This window comes from Schistosoma haematobium, chromosome 7, assembly GCF_000699445.3.
Source record: "Schistosoma haematobium chromosome 7, whole genome shotgun sequence".
Taxonomy (NCBI): domain Eukaryota; kingdom Metazoa; phylum Platyhelminthes; class Trematoda; order Strigeidida; family Schistosomatidae; genus Schistosoma; species Schistosoma haematobium.
This window is the reverse complement of record NC_067202.1, coordinates 19,174,988-19,192,706: the sequence shown is the minus strand read 5'-3', so window position 1 is coordinate 19,192,706 and position 17,719 is coordinate 19,174,988. Positions and strand designations below refer to the sequence as shown.

At 34.1% G+C, this 17,719-nt stretch overlaps 1 protein-coding gene across 1 annotated transcript in view; it reads left to right on the top strand.

The window, feature by feature from the left end:
* The window catches only part of MS3_00009764 (uncharacterized protein), a 31,115-nt gene that overhangs the window by 10,888 nt on the left and 2,508 nt on the right, over nucleotides 1-17,719 (top strand). The window contains exons 4-7 of the mRNA XM_035733920.2: nucleotides 5,050-5,232; nucleotides 7,011-7,139; nucleotides 15,003-15,176; nucleotides 17,142-17,349. Of these exons, the coding sequence (XP_035590246.2) occupies nucleotides 5,050-5,232; nucleotides 7,011-7,139; nucleotides 15,003-15,176; nucleotides 17,142-17,349 (694 nt within the window). The remainder of the gene's footprint in view (nucleotides 1-5,049; nucleotides 5,233-7,010; nucleotides 7,140-15,002; nucleotides 15,177-17,141; nucleotides 17,350-17,719) is intronic.

Here is a 17,719-nt window from a genome sequence, read left to right as displayed (position 1 = left end):
GTATAAGATAATGAGTCTCGGATTTTGGTGCGAAGTCCACTCATCCATTTGAATAAATAGGGTGTTGGCATTTTAGTTGATTTCTGTTCGTGATGAGAACCATAAATCTAATTCCTAACCTTAATCATCAATTGTAAATCATAATTCTAATTACTCATATTGGTTTATAACCCTTATTTCGTCCTGGTTATTAGGTGGGTACTCTCAAGGTCAGCCTGGCGTCGCTCAAATGTCGTCCATAAATTATAGTCTCAACCAATTTATTTTAGTTTATTTTCTTGAAATCATTAAATGATACATGCACTCGTTTGTTATGCGTACTTTTTCGATATATCTATATGTTCACATAGATTTTTCCAGGAGGATATATTCATGAACGCATTTAGATTAATATTCCTCGCTAACATATCAGTTCATTTTGTAGGTTTCAGTGACAGATAAAATCTGTTGACGAAAACTGAATAACCATAGGGACTACTTAAACCTTGATATGTAGTGTAAGTGAATCAAGGCAATTCTTAGCAACAAATCTATTATGAAACATTGGTTAACAAATTCTGTAACTCTACCTAATCAGTAACCTATTTCTGTCTAACACAACACTGGGCTTTAATAACTTATTATCAGTGACTTCACAAAATATAATAAGACATTTGGCGAGCAATTCATTTCCAGGAAACTAAAAAGTTGGAAAAGATTGATAGTTTTCTTGTAGAACTAACACAAAATGTACAAGTGTAGAACATTCTAACGATTGTTTTCAATTGCCTAACATTAATCAATCAACAATTGAGATTAAGCGGTATGACCTTTTCATGCCAAACTGTTTTCCTAGATTATCTATTTCATAATATGAAATATCAACTCTGAGATTCAGGTACATCCAGCTGACGCGTCCTAAATAGGACGAAACACGTGTCCTGGATTCCACGACTAGCCACTATCCATTTTTTCTCGTGACTTAGGGTCATATCGAGGCAATCCACACTGGATGCACATATACTAACAAGAGATTGATCAATTGTAGTCATAAACTACGATAGGAAGATACAACCAAACACTATCAAATGTATGATAGATTTATATGAAATTATATGGTGTATAAAATAAATATCATGACTGAACTTCATCACAAGGTATAAACTTCTTTTATGCTTTTCTTTTCTTTACTTTTCTTGTTTACTAAATAATTTCTCCTGTATCATTGAGGTCATTTTGGTTACTAGTTTAGTTTTCTTTTTTTGCTGTTGTTACTGTCCACCTATTTACACATAACACATCACATTCCTGTTTATCCATTTAGTAGATAGTTGATAGACACACTTATGCATAAAACAGGTAGATCGATTTTATTTTCTTTTACTTTAGTGTTTCAATGAAATAAGGAAGTTTATATAATAATAATTTGTCCTTAGATGTGAATGAGGCACGTACGCACGTATATGCGCGCCAAAAACAAATGTAAATCAATGTAACAAAGAATATTTTTTAGTTGATTTCTTCCCCATAACTGAAAAAAAATGGATAGAAAAGATGATGATGGTGATCTTGATGATGATGACGATGATAATGAAGTGTGATCTTATTATGCATATCATGCACTTTAGTACATATATGCATATGCGACTATCATTCACAAGAAGTAGTACCCATCAAGGACAGTTCATACTAAAAGAACTTGATAATCAATCAGAAAAATATAGATTTGTTAATAATGTTAGTTATTAGAGTATTAGAAATTTACATCATTTAAATCATGAGTCGATCTAAGATAGATTACCATTAAAAACTTGGAAGTAATGGATGGCCATTTTGTTCTAGTATGAATCTCCTCAGTGTTGCACATCCACGGTCTCGCACGTTCTACTTGAACCTAGAACCTTTAGTTTTGCACGTGGACGCTTAACGTTTTAACTAAAAAGCGCCCAAGACCATAGGTCCTGTGTTCGAGTACCGCGTGAGGGATCGTGCATGTGCACAGCTGAGGAGTCTCATACAAGGACGAATCGACCGTCCAGTGTTTTGAAGTTTTCAATGGTGAACTATCTTAGATAGACTCGTTATTTCAATTGTGCAAAATATTATAACCTCCACAAATCTCTCTTACTAATAGAAATTCAGTTGGGATTTCCAGATATGATAACCTCTAGTCTTATTTTAAGAATTTCTAATTTCTATCTTTAAATAATGACAGCAACAAATCTATTTTATGGATTCTTATGTCAGAACGGAGACTAAAAGGATGGTAGTTTTTAGGACTAATTTATGAACTATGGTTGTCTGTATTCTTATTGTATAAGTATTAAGTAAATATATTTAAGTTTTCGAATGACCCGTTGACTACTGTTGTGCGATTTGCTATTCTTGACCTGCTTCCATTTTGTTAGTTAGTCTCCCCTAATCGCATCCGCTTTTTGTCTCGATCACGTATATTTGTCATTTTTCATTTCATGATGTGATGTAGCCTGTGCCTGTATATAAACTACGTCTGCTTGAAATATAACATGGAATACTGGAAGCTGGTTACGGACTTATGAATTCGAAGGGACGGAAGAAAGAGAACTTGCGAACCATGGACCAACAAAAACTTAGCAGTTGATTCAAGGTTGCTAGTGCTAGTTGGACGTGTAATTAGTCAACTCTGAGATGCTAGACCATATCTGTCGGGATTCTGATTGGTGGTTTTATCACGCGATATTAGTCTGCAGCCATAATACATAACAGGGGGTTTTGTGGAAATTGTTGATTTTATCATTTAAATTACGGACTGATTTTAGTTAAACGACTGCTGCAGACCAAATGACACTAGAAAACTGTTTCATCCTTGTGTCAGGATCCCAGCACTGAACATCCAATAACCCACCAACAATCTAATCTGGGACCTACAGGTCTCTCAATCACTGAACGGACAATATCGCAAATTAACTAAACTTAAATTTATAAACTATTAGATATTGAGTTGATGTAATGAAAGTTAAGCACCTGCTGTGAGACCTAAAGGACCTGGATTTAATTCTGCTGGGTTTCATGCTCTGATAGAGCAGTTAACTAGTTCTTCCTGGTTTTCAATTGTTGTCGGACGTATATCAATCCATGATGTATATTATGAAATAATGATAATCACTATGTCGAAAGGAGTAAAAGATCTTTACCAGTAAATAGAACATATTTCAACAAAGTTCAGCATTAAATTTACTCAAGTTGTAAATTTTTATAAAGTTATGTATAAACAAGTTTTTTATAACAATGAGTTGATATTAAGATTCATTCGGAAGCATTTTTAACCATTATTACCTCAGTGTTATATTCTCTCATCGCATAACACATTAGATTCATGACTTTAATTGTAATCAGTAGCTAAGTGGATAGCGCGATGGCGTTTGAAGCGAACGGTATTGGGTTCGAGTCCCGGAGTGAACATCACCTCTGAGATGCAGGTACAATCGGCTGACGAATCCGAAATAGGACGAAACGCGCATCAAACTAGATTCCACTGCTAACCACTATCCACCTTTACTTATGAAACTTGTAACTTAAGGCAATATCACAGGCAATCCGCACAGGATGTACATATGCCGACAAGAGATTGATCAATTGCAGTCCTAGACAACAATGAGGAGATAAAAGTAAGCAACATCAAGTGAAAGCACAGTGAGTTTGTAAAAAAGCATAAGTAAGAAGGAAAGAAAATAAATCAACTAATATAAGGATTCCTTTAAAATTTTCAAGTGATTAACTTTTCAATAAGTTTTAAGCTTGTGAATACATATGGATAATAGAGATAATTATTCAATTAAAATAAATTTAAACAACGTAGGTATCATTATTAAGGTTCAACTTGATAATTCCGAATAAATTGAGCATTGGGTAGATTGTTATAAATAAAAATAATATAGATGTTGATATCTCAATGAGCAGAAGAATTAGATTATCTGATGGGTTTTGTGGATATTATAGTAATTTTAATAGTTGAGATCACGAGTCAATTGAGGTTAGATCACCGTACCGGTTCAGTAGTTTAGAGGTTAAGTGTTCGCGCGCTAGACCAATAGGTCCTGGGTTCAAATCTCGAGAGGCGAGGTCGTGGATGCGCACTGTCGAGGAGTCCCTCATAAAATACTTCCAGATTTTCTATGATGGTCTAGCTTCAATTGACTCATGATCTCAATTATTGAAATTATTTTATTTACTTTTATCCTAGTGTTAATTCACAAATAGAACAGTATACTTTTTTCTGTTTCTTTCTATCAATCACTTTCTGAAACTTGAAACGCTCCTTAATTATTTCACTTAATATTGTTTTTACTTGAACCTTCCCATTGATGTTTTAAAACTGAAATTGATCAGTCTCTTATTGGCATATGTGCATACTATGCGTATGCATTATAAGCAAAGATGGGTAGTGGCTAGCAGTGGAAGCCAGGACGCGCGTTTCTTCCTGCTTGGGACTCGTCAGCTAGGTGTACCTGCACCTCAGAGTTCATGTTCACTCTGGGACTCGAACTCAGTACCTAAAACATCAATGGGAAGATTCAAGTAAAAACAATATTAAGTGAATTAAACTTCACCCCATAGTACAAGCAAGTGGCTATCAGGACTCAGTAGCTAAGTGGATAACGCGATGGCGTTTGAAGCGAACGGTACTGAGTTCCAGTCCCAGAGTGAAGATCAACTCTGAGGTGTAGGTACATCCAGTTGACGAGTCCCAAACAGGACGAAACGCGCGTCCTGGATTCCACTGCTAGCCACTATCCATCTTTTCTTATAATGCTCCTTATTTATTTTTGGCTCAGTTGCTAAGCTATAAATTCTGTTACACAATATTTCGATTACATGGTCAATTGAATTAAACGTGAATAATAAAACCTAACTTCCTTTCTTGAAAGTTTTCAGTGAAATAACTCATCCAATAAATAATGACCATTTTATCTGAATACCCTTCATTTCTTTAAAACGTAACACCGTTATTGATAAAGTAATTTATCATCAATAAACAAATTGAATCATTCTATATTCATTAAACTATTTTATTTATTATTTTATTGAAAGGTTCGTAAAAGAAATCATACAGATCTATGTCCAGTACATTTAGTAGCCTATAAAGGAAATTTAGCTATGTTACATTATCTTATACAAAATGGTGTTAATGTACATCAACCTACTTGTACATTACAACGTCGTCCAGTTCATTATGCTGCTTTACGTCAACAAGTATCATGTCTTCAAATGTTGGTATGTTTTACATGTTGTGTGTCTATATTGATAATGTTTGAATTATATGCTGATATTAGATGATTTGACGCTAACTGTAGAGATAAATACTCTGGATCTAGGTGGTTGTTCTATTTCATACATTGTCTTGTTATCTAAATGGTTTATTAAATTTTTTTTTAAAAAAAAGGGAATTAAACAAATATTTTGTCCTCGTTTGAAACTCTTTATCCACGATTTCATGTACAGTTGAGTCGATTTAAGGAAACTTAATTAATTTTAATAAATTTAATAATACATCTAATATACTTTTAAATTTCCACAACTATTAACACAACTTACTTACGCCTGTTACTCCTTGTGGAGGAGCATAGGCCGCCCACCAGTACTCTCCATCCAACCCTGTCCTGGGCAATCCTTTAAAGCTCGTTCCAGTTGTTATTCATCCTTATCATATCCCCTTCTATTTCCCAACGTAATGTGTTCTTGTAGCCTGTAGCTCTTTTAGAGTTAATGCCGGTCCAAAGCCCGATAAAGGAGGAGGGTTGGGCCATGGGGTTAGCGATCCCATCCCGTAGAAAACTAAATCGCTAAAAAATGCTAACCAGAAAAAATAATTCAAACAATTTAAACTCTGCCCTAGGAGTTAGAAGGTCTTCATTTAGAAGAACTATGACGCTTCATGGTAAAAACCGAGTTCCTTAGGAAGTCACGAGGTCGCTGCCTCTTCTAGCAACCTGAACAACAATTTTTACAGGTACATGGAACGTCCGGACAATGTGTTAACACAAACTTTTCTTTTACTCAGATTTTGTTCATACTTTCTACCTAAAATTTAGATATAAATCTAACAATTCATCCGTATGAATGGGATATATTCCAATGATGTTAGTTCCAAGTGAAGAAGTGCATTAGATACATTTTATACATTGACATATCACTGAATAATGACAGTACATCACATTTATTCATCCATCCTAATCGAATTCTAGCTATCAAGTTTTAATGTACCTACTATTTTAAGTTACTAGAAATCATATGCTACGTGTTGAGATTTTAGGCGGTTGAAAGCGATCGATCAAATACAATCTCTTCCCCACAAACCTTTCATCCTGATGATCCCTTACCCTTCATTAAAATATCAATAGATAGTGTTTCTCACCTTTTAGAAAATAAAATGGTCGGTCTCTCATAATTCATTATGATTCTAATTAGAATTTTTAAAATCGGTAGGGCAGATGAAGTGAAGTACAAATCAGAAGATCAGACATTTATCTAGACTTTGTGCCTTCAGCTAACGACCTTAGGAACATTTCATATATATATATATATATATATATATATATATATATATGCTGATTTGTAAATGAATTTCCGAAATCCTAGTGAAAAGTTTTGATTAGTGAAGTTCAACCTTATTTGAAGTAAAACAGTCATCACTGACGATATTCGATGATCATCATTCTATATCACAAACTTAATTAAGTTTATAATGTAGATCTTTGGATGTAATCTTAAGGAAACAGGCTGCCTATAATGAGTTAAGACTCTGAGTTTAGTCTCTATTAGGGTTTTAGGTGAGCAGTACAGATGGAGACGAACCACCTATTTAAGGCTCTCTGGTTTCCAGAAGTAGCTCCATCAATGTTAGTACGTGATGGAGATTTACTTCATATTACACGATTCTCACAAACAAATTACTGTACTGTAATCTATTTTACCTTAATTATTGTCATTCTTCAACATTTTGTTGACAATAATTTGATATATATATGTATACATATTTTCAAAAATCTAAGTTAAATGCTGGGGCACAAATTGATGCGCGCGATACATTTGGAAATACTCCACTGCATTATGCAGCTGAAGATGGCGATGGTGGACTGCTCAGCCTTCTATTGAACAATGGTGCTTGTGTTGATGCTCAGGTATACTGTTCTGTTACAGATTTATATAAATATTTATCAATCTTTATATTTTATAACTCAAAACACATTTTTAAAGCTGATTTGAAGTGTATTCATTAAGAGGATGCAATCAATTTCATAAAATTACTACAATAATGATTTTCTCAAACAGATCTACTTGACAATCTTAAATCGACAGTTACGAAAAGATAGCACTGGACAATTAACCAACTGCGTAGGTGTCGGAGAATGAATGTTATTTTTTAAACACAATATATTGGAACTAAGATCTTTGTTTAAGAAAACTAATGGCTGACGAAAGATGGAAATAGGTCCAGATAGCAGCGGGTTATTTAACGAATATAATATTTATTATTCATGAAGTGTGTGTTTTTCAGTACTAATGCATAAGACTGAATATTAATCAATCCCTGTTACACCGGTCAAATGGTGACTCGAGCAATCGGGTTAGCGCATAACACCCTAATGTTTACAGCGATATATATTGAATTCAGGTCTTAGTGTAAAAATCAACACTAAAGATCCAGGAACATCCATCTAACGAAATCCAAGTAGGATGAAATGTGGTGTAGGCTAAACACTTAAAGACCAAACAAGATGATAGTTCAGGTTATAGAACACACTTTAAGATGCAAATGGATGATCCAAAGCTATGTATATAAATTATATAAGCACTCGCATCAGTTACATATCTTACTTTACTGAACTACATTCTGTTTTATCAATAAATATTCATCTAGCCTCTAACTTGTCGGTTCAAATCAAAATAAAAGAGCTATTCAGTGTTCTTTGATATCTTAGTAATCTTTTCTTTTATGAAGTGTGACTCACTTATCAAAGAACTTAATTAAATTTCCCTATTATATATATTACTTATATTACCTATTAATCAATTGTGAGTAATATCTCATTAAAATAATGAATAACAATTCAATGAAGGGAATGTTTTCTATTTGAAAAATATAAATTTTCCTCCTTTTTATGTTGATTATCGTAAAATAACAAACATTTATCATTGATTCCATTTCATAAGTTCATACATACAATACGTCATGAAATGAGTACTTTGTTTTTTTTAATAGTTGAATTCACGAGTCAATTAAAGCTAGACCACCATAAAAAAACCTGGAAACATTGGACGGCCATTTCATCCTAGTATAGAACTCCTCAGTAGTGCATATCGACCATCCCGTTAGTGGGATTAGAACCCAGGACCTACTTTGTTTTTGTTAAATTGACAAATTCTTGCCAGTAATTAAAAATAACAGACGTGACCCAAATGTTAATCAATAGAATTCTACAAACTTGGTAAACTGACTATCGAAGAATATTTCTTTTTTACTTTAAACAAAGTGACAACAAGTAAACGATGATAATGACCACAATCCATTAGTTTATACTAAAACATTTAAAGTGATAAGATTCAAGCACATCCAATATGCAATGAAACGACTGGTTTTCTATACTACAAACTGATTGAGATTGTAAATATGCTAGTTAGTTAAAACGTATCATTCATACTGCGAAATCTAAATGATTTTGAATTTAATGATTCTCCAGCTAACTTTGATTTATGTCAAAAATAACATTCGAATGAACAGTATCAAAACAAATAGATTAACATATATAGGCGGACAAGATTGTTTCCAATTAAATCCTCACCAAACTTTACTCTAATTATACAGTAATATTTATATGCATATACGAAAGTATTAGATGCATAACCAGACAGCAGAGCCAACGAGTTAGTGAACACCACCCTTCGTGCTTAAGAAAAGGTACAGTCAAAACAATATGCAGCTTCGTTCTATTGTAGTGAACAAGAACACCAGTGGAGAACAATCGAATGCATTTAACACAAAATACAGGACTTGTTAGTAAAATCTAACAATCACAAAGTAAACGCTTAGTTCGCAAAATGTCCATCATTTGTCTCAAAATGACTCAGACTTCATTGTTCTTGCATTTTCATACAAATTGCAGCCTGTTTCCATTCTTTACTGTTCTATCCTCTTGTCTCTCTGCTGCCAGACTTTCTGTTCACGACCAACATCATATACTACTTATGTTAATATAAGTAGCAAACACCACACTATCGCACTTGATGGATAGCGGTAATGTAGTAGATAGAAATAGGTCATTTAATGTGATTTATATTATTACTACTAGTTTTCTTTATGGGGTTCGTATATCGCCTCTTACACATAACAGAATCTATAGGAATTCAAGCTAACAATCCAATTCTTCACCCCTTCCCACCCTTTTCGTTTTTCGAATACATGCTTCACGGTTCAATTATCTGAACATTTCTTATTACGTGATCTTATAATCTTTCTATGAATGTTATTACAATGTCTATATTTTTTTCTAATCATTGACCTATTTTCCATTATGAAACATTGATTCAAGCCTTTATTATTCTTATCACAACTAGTACATTACCAGTTTGTACTTTTCACTTATTATGTTTCATATCAGAAGGGTGTTTTGTAGATATTATAGTAGTTTCAATGGTTGAGATCATGAGTGAATTAGGAGATAGACCATCATGGAAAACATGGAAGCACTGTATGGCCGTTTCGTCCTACTGTGAGACTCCTCATCAGTGCGCATCTCCGAAGATCTAATTGTTCGTTTATTTATATATTGTTGTAATTCATAATATGGGAATTTTTGAAAATTGCAAAGAAGTAATCTAATCATACGTAAAAAAAATTAGGATTATCAAAGCAACTGGATTTGTTAACAAGGAAGTTCAGATTCATATAGTAAGGATCATATGCTAGATGGAATGTCTCCGTTATTCCCAGTGATACAGATCTCTACGTTGACTAAATTTTCTTATTTATACACTTAGGGAATGAACCATTAACATATGAATTTAAGTATGTTCTCTCCGTTGTTAGTTCGATTCAATAGTCTGTAATCAGTTGACAAACAAACTGATTAATAGCTTTGTTCTTTTCAAATTCTCTATTATGAAAGGCATCAAATCAAACCTCATATTAGAATTAAACATAAAAACATCAACACGGCTTAATTTGACTTGGATACTTCACTAGATAACTATTGAGAAACGAGTTTGAACATAATATGTTCAAGTAACTTGACAGTGACCTATCAATAAACAGCTATGCCAGTATAAAGATAATCACTAATCCAATAAATTATTTTTAGTATATAATGAATATAAAGTAAAGTATGGTAAAGTACTAATAATGTCCCCGAAATTTTTCTTGTAAGACTGAGAGTGAAAAGTTTTTTCTTTTTTTCCAAATCCTTTCATGTTGCCTCAGATTTATATATACACTGAAGTGAGTCATATTGACTTTCTTTTATTGAAAGTAGATGAGCGAAAGTGGACGTCCAACCTACAAAACTGAGTTAATAGGTGCGGAGGGTCTACCCGCAGAAGTAAGGAAACCCTAATTTCAAAGTAGTGATGTAAATGATCACCAGAATGAATGGCATTTGAACCTATTCTGGTCATTGGCTACCTTAGGACTGTATCTCCTGGCATTGATCCATGGCCTCATAGATTAGACATTTAGTCCGAAGATTAAAGTAATATTTATCAAGAAAAGTCACCTGTTTTGGCTTGAGTATAGGAGGAGCTTCCCATCTGTACAATAATTCATGAATCGACAGCAATTATAAACAGTCGCATCATTCGTGAATAAACTATGTCATTATTGACTTGGTTTTGGAGTCGATAATCATATCCACATGATATCATTAAGCAAGTGAATCCGAAGAAAACATTCTGATCTATGTACTATGGTGTTTCATCTCAACTAGTCACTATAAACTACTCTTTCATCGCCTCAGCTATTTAGAAAGTGAATACAAATACAACATAGAAAGTCTCACTATCTAAAGTCAAGTACCAATAGTTACAACTAACCTAGATAATATAATTTGATCAGTTACCCTGGTTCTGTCAAACGATCCAATTTATGAGACTTGCGCGTCAATATAGTTATCTCATATATCAGGAGGCTTTGAAGAATGCGTGTGTACTACTACTACTACTACTACTACTACTACTACTACTACTAATACTAGTTATTTATTTCTACTACTGATGATATAAATATCTTTCTTTATATCTTTTGTTAATTCAATAATATATTCAAAATTGTGAGCTAATCTATGGGTTAACAGGTTCAATAATAGTGCTGTAAAAAAGAGGTCGAATTCATACATGCATTCATTATATTTACTGAAAAAGATTGTTTTTCTTTATCAATAAGTAAAGAATTAACATCTAACATATCATGTTGACTATTTTTAATCAATATATTTCTATGGAAACTTCTGTAGCTCTTCTAAAGTCACTGCCGGTCACAAGAATGGGTTAAGAGGGAGAGTTGAACATGGAGCCAACAACCCTATCCCATAGAAAACAATTTTGGTAAAGAGCGCTAACCAGAGTAAACAAATTAAACCACCTAAATTCTGTCCTCCAAGTTGGAGGAAAAACTATGAGGCCTCATAGTGAAAGCCGAAATTCTTCTGAAGTCATGAGGTCGTTGCCCCTTCTAAAAACCAGAGCAACAATTTTTATAGGTACACGAAACGTCCGGACAATGTGAAAAACCAGGAGGACTAATCAAATAGCGGCGGAAATGAGGAGGTACAACTTGTTGGTACTCGACACAAGTGAAACCAATTGAACCCAAGCTGGACAGCTGAGAATAGATTCAAGAGAAATGCTGCTGTATTCTGATCACGAAGACAAAAATTCTCCTCACACTCTGGGAGTTGCTCTAATGCTGTCCAAAGTAGCACGAAATGCACTTGTAGGATGTGAATCTCACATATCCAGAATTATCAAAGCATCAATCAAAACAATGAAGGAGGGGATCACAAAGAATATTATCCAATGTTATGCACCCACCAATGATAGCAACGACGACATTAAAGATCAATTCTACAAGCAGCTGCAATCAATCATAGAGAAGTGCCCAACCAAGTATCTGACCATTCTGATGGGAGATCTAAACGTCAAAGTCGGAACAGACAACAACGGATATTAAGATATCATGGGATTAAATGGACTGGGAGAGAGAAACGAAAATGAGGAAAGATTTGTAAATCTGTGTGCATTCAACAAATTGGTCATAGGGGGCACAATATTTCCACACAAACGTATACATTAGTCTACATGGATCTCACCTGACCACACCACAGGGAACCAGATAGATCATATTTGCATCAATAAAAAGTTTTGAAGGACAATGAAATATGTGAGAACCAAGAGAGGAGCTGACATAGCTTCAGATCACCACCTAGTTGTGGCCAATTTAAAACCGAAGCTAAAGAAGAGCTGGACATCTGGACAAACAGCACCACAAAGGTTCAATACGGACTTCTTCAACATGCTGACAAACTCAACAAATCCAAGACAACTCTGAACAACAGGAAATATCATCAAAAGGAATGGATCTCTATGGAAAGCTTGATAGGATACAAAAATGGAAGAACAAGAAGACTGCAATTAACTACAACCGAACAAGAACAGAGAAAGTCAAGGCACAAGCTGAATACACAGGAACAAACAAGCAAGTGGAGAAGAGCATTTGAGCCGATAAGCAGAAATACGTGAAAGAGCTAGCAAGGACATCGAAAAAAGCTTCAAGAGAAGGAAATATGAAACAACTACATGATGCAACGAAGAAACTGATAGAGGAATATTGTAAAGCAGAAAGATCGGTCAAGGTCCCCCCAAAGATCTCACCTATCCTGTGCTGTTTTTACAGGAGTTGCAATGATAGTAATGCCAGTGTCATTTAGGAAGAGCAAACATTGAGAGAATGAAATGGAAGTGCGAAAAGTGTAAAAATTATTTCGAAACTTTAATTAAGAAGGGCAAACGAATAATATACTCACGCCAGTATGATTGATTCTGAATCATCCTTAAATATTCCCAACCATCAGTCGCAATTATTTAACGGACCCTAAACAAGTTGTATACACACCTTGTAGCTTGACCCAAGCTAACAGTCAACAACTTTATCATGATTGACCATGTTTGATGGGATGCACTAAGAACACCATTCTCATTATTATTAGATGATATATGGATTCAATAAGGTTGGAGTTGAAAGAATAACTAACTGAAAACAGTGAATGAAGACCATGTATCTTTTCATGAAAGTAACAAGGGTTTAAAATTCTAAATTCAATTCCACATTTGTCTCTGATTACGTGATAAAAAATACACCATTCACATTAAAAGAGTTATGATCATAGTATCTTCAGAACATACAGTCTCTTCCTATTCAACAAATGTATGGCTGGTGTGAGGACAGTCCACGGGTGAACTCGAAGAAGCTCTAGGAAGCTCAGAAAGAGCCGGAAATATTCCATCCGATCATCTTTTGGGTGAGAATATTCTAGAATCCCTACGTGTAGCTTCTCTATTGGACAAATACTCATAACTCCCTGTGTGCGGATCGGATAACTATAATAATGATTTTGTTTTTACTAAACACTATAAATACCTGACAGTTTTGTACTATAATTGACACTGTTTGGAATAACATTCCTGCACTTGCCTTCTGTCTTCTAATTTGCGACTTGGGAGTGTTCCACCGTCCGAGTGCTGAATTCATACGCGGTATATTAAGAATCTAAGCTCTAGATATAACAGCTGGTTTGTTTTATTCACCATGCATCCATATAAATATTAAGACTGTTTGATTAATTTTGTGGGAGTTCATTATTGTTTACATGTGAAAGATTTATTCATTTCATTGCTAATGTTGTGGTGTGGGTTACTTATATCCACATAAGTAGTATATAACGGTGGTCAGGCATAAAATGTATTTCAGTAGAAGATCGATAAGGAAAGAACGGGAACGGAACACAATTGGTATGAAAACGCATGAACAATGAAATCTGAGACAATGAGCTGATATTTGTAAAAGAACAGTCAAATTTGAAACGATGGATTGATATTTTGCAAATAAACTATTTATTATATGGTTCTCAGATTTTATTGAGATGCTCTGTAATTTTGTGTCAAATACATTCGATTGCCACCCGCTCGTGTTCTTGTTCACTACAATGTCACCATAGAAACATGAATTCTTTAGAACTATTTCTATCTTTTAGTGTATTTGGATTGTTTCTTGCAATCGAATCCTGGAATACACGTCTCATCTTGTTTGTGACTGGGTAATAACATTTCTACCCATTCCAGTATTGAGGTTTACATTGAAACTTGAATCCAGTACTTATCACTTTAAACGTCACTGCTTATGAATACTAACCTTTATTAAAAGAGACTGTTTATTTCTGAGTCTAGTTCGTATCAACTGTGATTGTATTTAATAATGATTAGAAATGAAACCCAAAAGGCTCATTCTCTTCTTTATTTTATTTTTATTGACTGAATTGGCTTGCTTTACACTAATGACAGTTTATAATGAGACTTAAAAGTGGAATGCAACCCACTTGAAATAGATGTCCCTCTTTCACACATAAGAATATAGATTAAACAACCTCTTTTAATATGTAATTGTGCAGTATTATGTGATCTATAATCATAAGTATCTACACTGTGGAACAGTTTCGTTTACTCCTTGCCTCTTTTCAACTCTCAAGTTCAGTATCTTTTCTTACTTATCGAATCGATCTTATGTAGGATCACTGATATATGTACTCCATTGGGAATTCATAAACTAGGATATAACAAATATTCAGTTCTTTTTATTATCGTAAGTTCAGTCCTGTCGATATCAGTTTATGGAGATATCAATCATTGAACCTAACAATTCTAAGTGTGAGGAAATTATATATAGATGAAATTCTTTAATCATCTTTACATTAATTCATATTTGTTTTTAACTATTTTAGGATATTACAAATAAAACACCATTAATGAAAGCTGCACGTAGTGGTAAAGTATGGGCTGTTCGACGACTTTTACTATTTGGTGCTAATGTAAATGTAAAAGATCGTAATGATGAAACAGCATTACATTTTGCTTGTCGACAAGGATCTACAGAAATAACTAGAATGTTAATTAAAGTGAGTTATTCTATTTTGTTATAATAAATTTGTAGTGATAAGTTGAATATATAAGAATTAACAGTTTGAATTCCGTTAGGTTGATGTATATGAATGGAAATGTTATTTCAGTCATCAAGTGTTATGAAATCCTGATGATATTGTAATGTGATAATTATAGCATGTTATTAACTAACCATCTCTTTGATAAGTCTGCATACTGAACGCTCACAATCTGAATTCTTAACTGCTTCTAATAAAATCAAACTAAATCTACACGCTAATTTGATGAACGTACGAGAAAAGGCATGAATTATAAAAGGTGAAGACTATTGATAAAGATTTATCTGACTCTCAAAATGAATCCAAAAATGATCTTCTCAGAAGAATTTGTTAAAGTTAGATATTAACACCATTGCATGTCAACGCAGTGGTCTACAGGTTAAGCGTTAGCGCTCGCGAGACCGATAGGTCCTGGGTTGAAATCCAGCGAGCAGGATCGTGGATGCTCACTGCTGAGGAGTCCCGTACTAGGACGAAACGGCCGTCCAGTGCTTTCAGATTTTCCATGGTGGTCTAGCTTTAATCGACCCATGAATTCAACTATTTAATTCAGTCAGACAGTCTTGAGTGCTGTTAGAGGTATGAGGGCTGTTATCACTTCCCGGTTGCCCACACCGTGGAAGGGTTGTTCTGGAGGCACCTGAAAAGGAAATTGGGTTAGAGGTGGTCTTAGTAACCTGAGAGCGTGACCGCAGTGTCCAAGAAACAACTGCTTGAGGTCGGTCATACACGACCTTTTATGAGCAGTTTTCCTGTTAGCTCCGTACTTATTGAGACCTTACCGCTGGAGACGGATATCCGTGGGATAAGGCGAAGTGTGCAGTTTTAGAGTCGACATTTTCTAACCCCGCTCATTCTTGTGAAAAGACAGCATCGCTGTTATGCTGGTTGTCTGAAGGAAACAACTTACTGCCGTCACACCTCTGTACAGTACGGCTTCGTCTTCGGACCTTGGGTTTGCCGTTTTTAATCTTACCGTCCTTCAACCGACCTGTCTGACATGTTAGGACCTGGAGGAACGATTGTTCCAGCCAATGTAGCTCGATTGGTTCATCACGATATGTAAGCCCGACCACCACGTCAAGGTAGCAACAACAGTCGGCAACTATTAAATTAAAAAATGATTTCTCAATATACCACATTTTATGTGATTTATTTAAAGTTAGATTTGTATGAATTGAATTTACTTGTATTTAACATTAACCATTCAGTAACTTTCTATATGAAGAAATATTTACTATGTTGTACACTCAAGCATCTATAACCCTTCTTAAGATATGAATACATGTTATTTAATTGGAAGAAAAACTTAATTTCACATGTCATTCACACCAAACGATTTACTCACTGAACAACCTTCACGGAATACATTCAAGGTACTGGAGCCGATGTTTTAAGATGGTGACATTAACTGAATTATTATCACTGTACCAGAATATCGATTACTAGAATTTTGTTCTATAATTACACAATCTCTCTACTCATCACAATAATAATTAAACAACAACGATTATTGAACACAAACGATAACTAGGCATTCTAAAAGTCAATTAGTGGGATTTTATAAATACAAAATAAGAAATACTCTTACCAACCTTTTTAAGGCTAGAATAATCTCATGACAATACCAAAGGTAACCCATGTTGACATTAACCGCCCTGGTTTATCATGTAAATAGATTGGTCTCAGATGCCATTACATTTCACACACGAACAATCACTACCTATCACAAAATACAACAGGGGCAAATATATAAATGGTTTAGTCAATGTTTGACAACCTTAGGCAACACAAATCGTTATCCTTATGGTCAAATATGACAATGTATGTCATTACAAGTTTGTACTATTATAGTTCATTACTCAGTTATTACATAAGTGTCATTTAATGTCTCTTCTTCTTTTTCTTCATTTATTTTGTCAGGCCGAATCACGTTTAAACGCACAAAATCAAATTGGTTTAACACCATTAATGGAATCTGTATCATATAATCAACGAGAAGCTGTTAGCTTATTGATAAAACATAAAGATATTGATTTGTATAAAAGAGATTTTTGCACTGGTGATACAGCTTTACATATTGCTGTGAAAAAGAATTATATACATATTGTAGAAATATTATTAAGAGCAGGTAAATCAGTAATCTCTTTACTAGATGATATACAGGATAGTTGTATAATTCTACTTTAAGACTCTTTAACAATAGGGTACACAGTGTTTTATTCTGACATCAAGATCTTCTTAGATCATTCATCTTGTATTATATAGTTTAATTTATTAAGTTAGTTTTCGATTGGATCAAGTCAATCAATCATTGCATCAATGATATCAGTCTCTATGATTCATGATTTTTCATTCAAATCTAGGATGCTATTGATTTCACAGCAAGGTTAATACCTTGAACGAGACCGGTTTCTTTTCTAATAAGTCAAGGGTGAGACTATAACTTATGGATAACCTTTGAGCGACTAACCTTGAGATTTCCCACTTAATAAACAGCA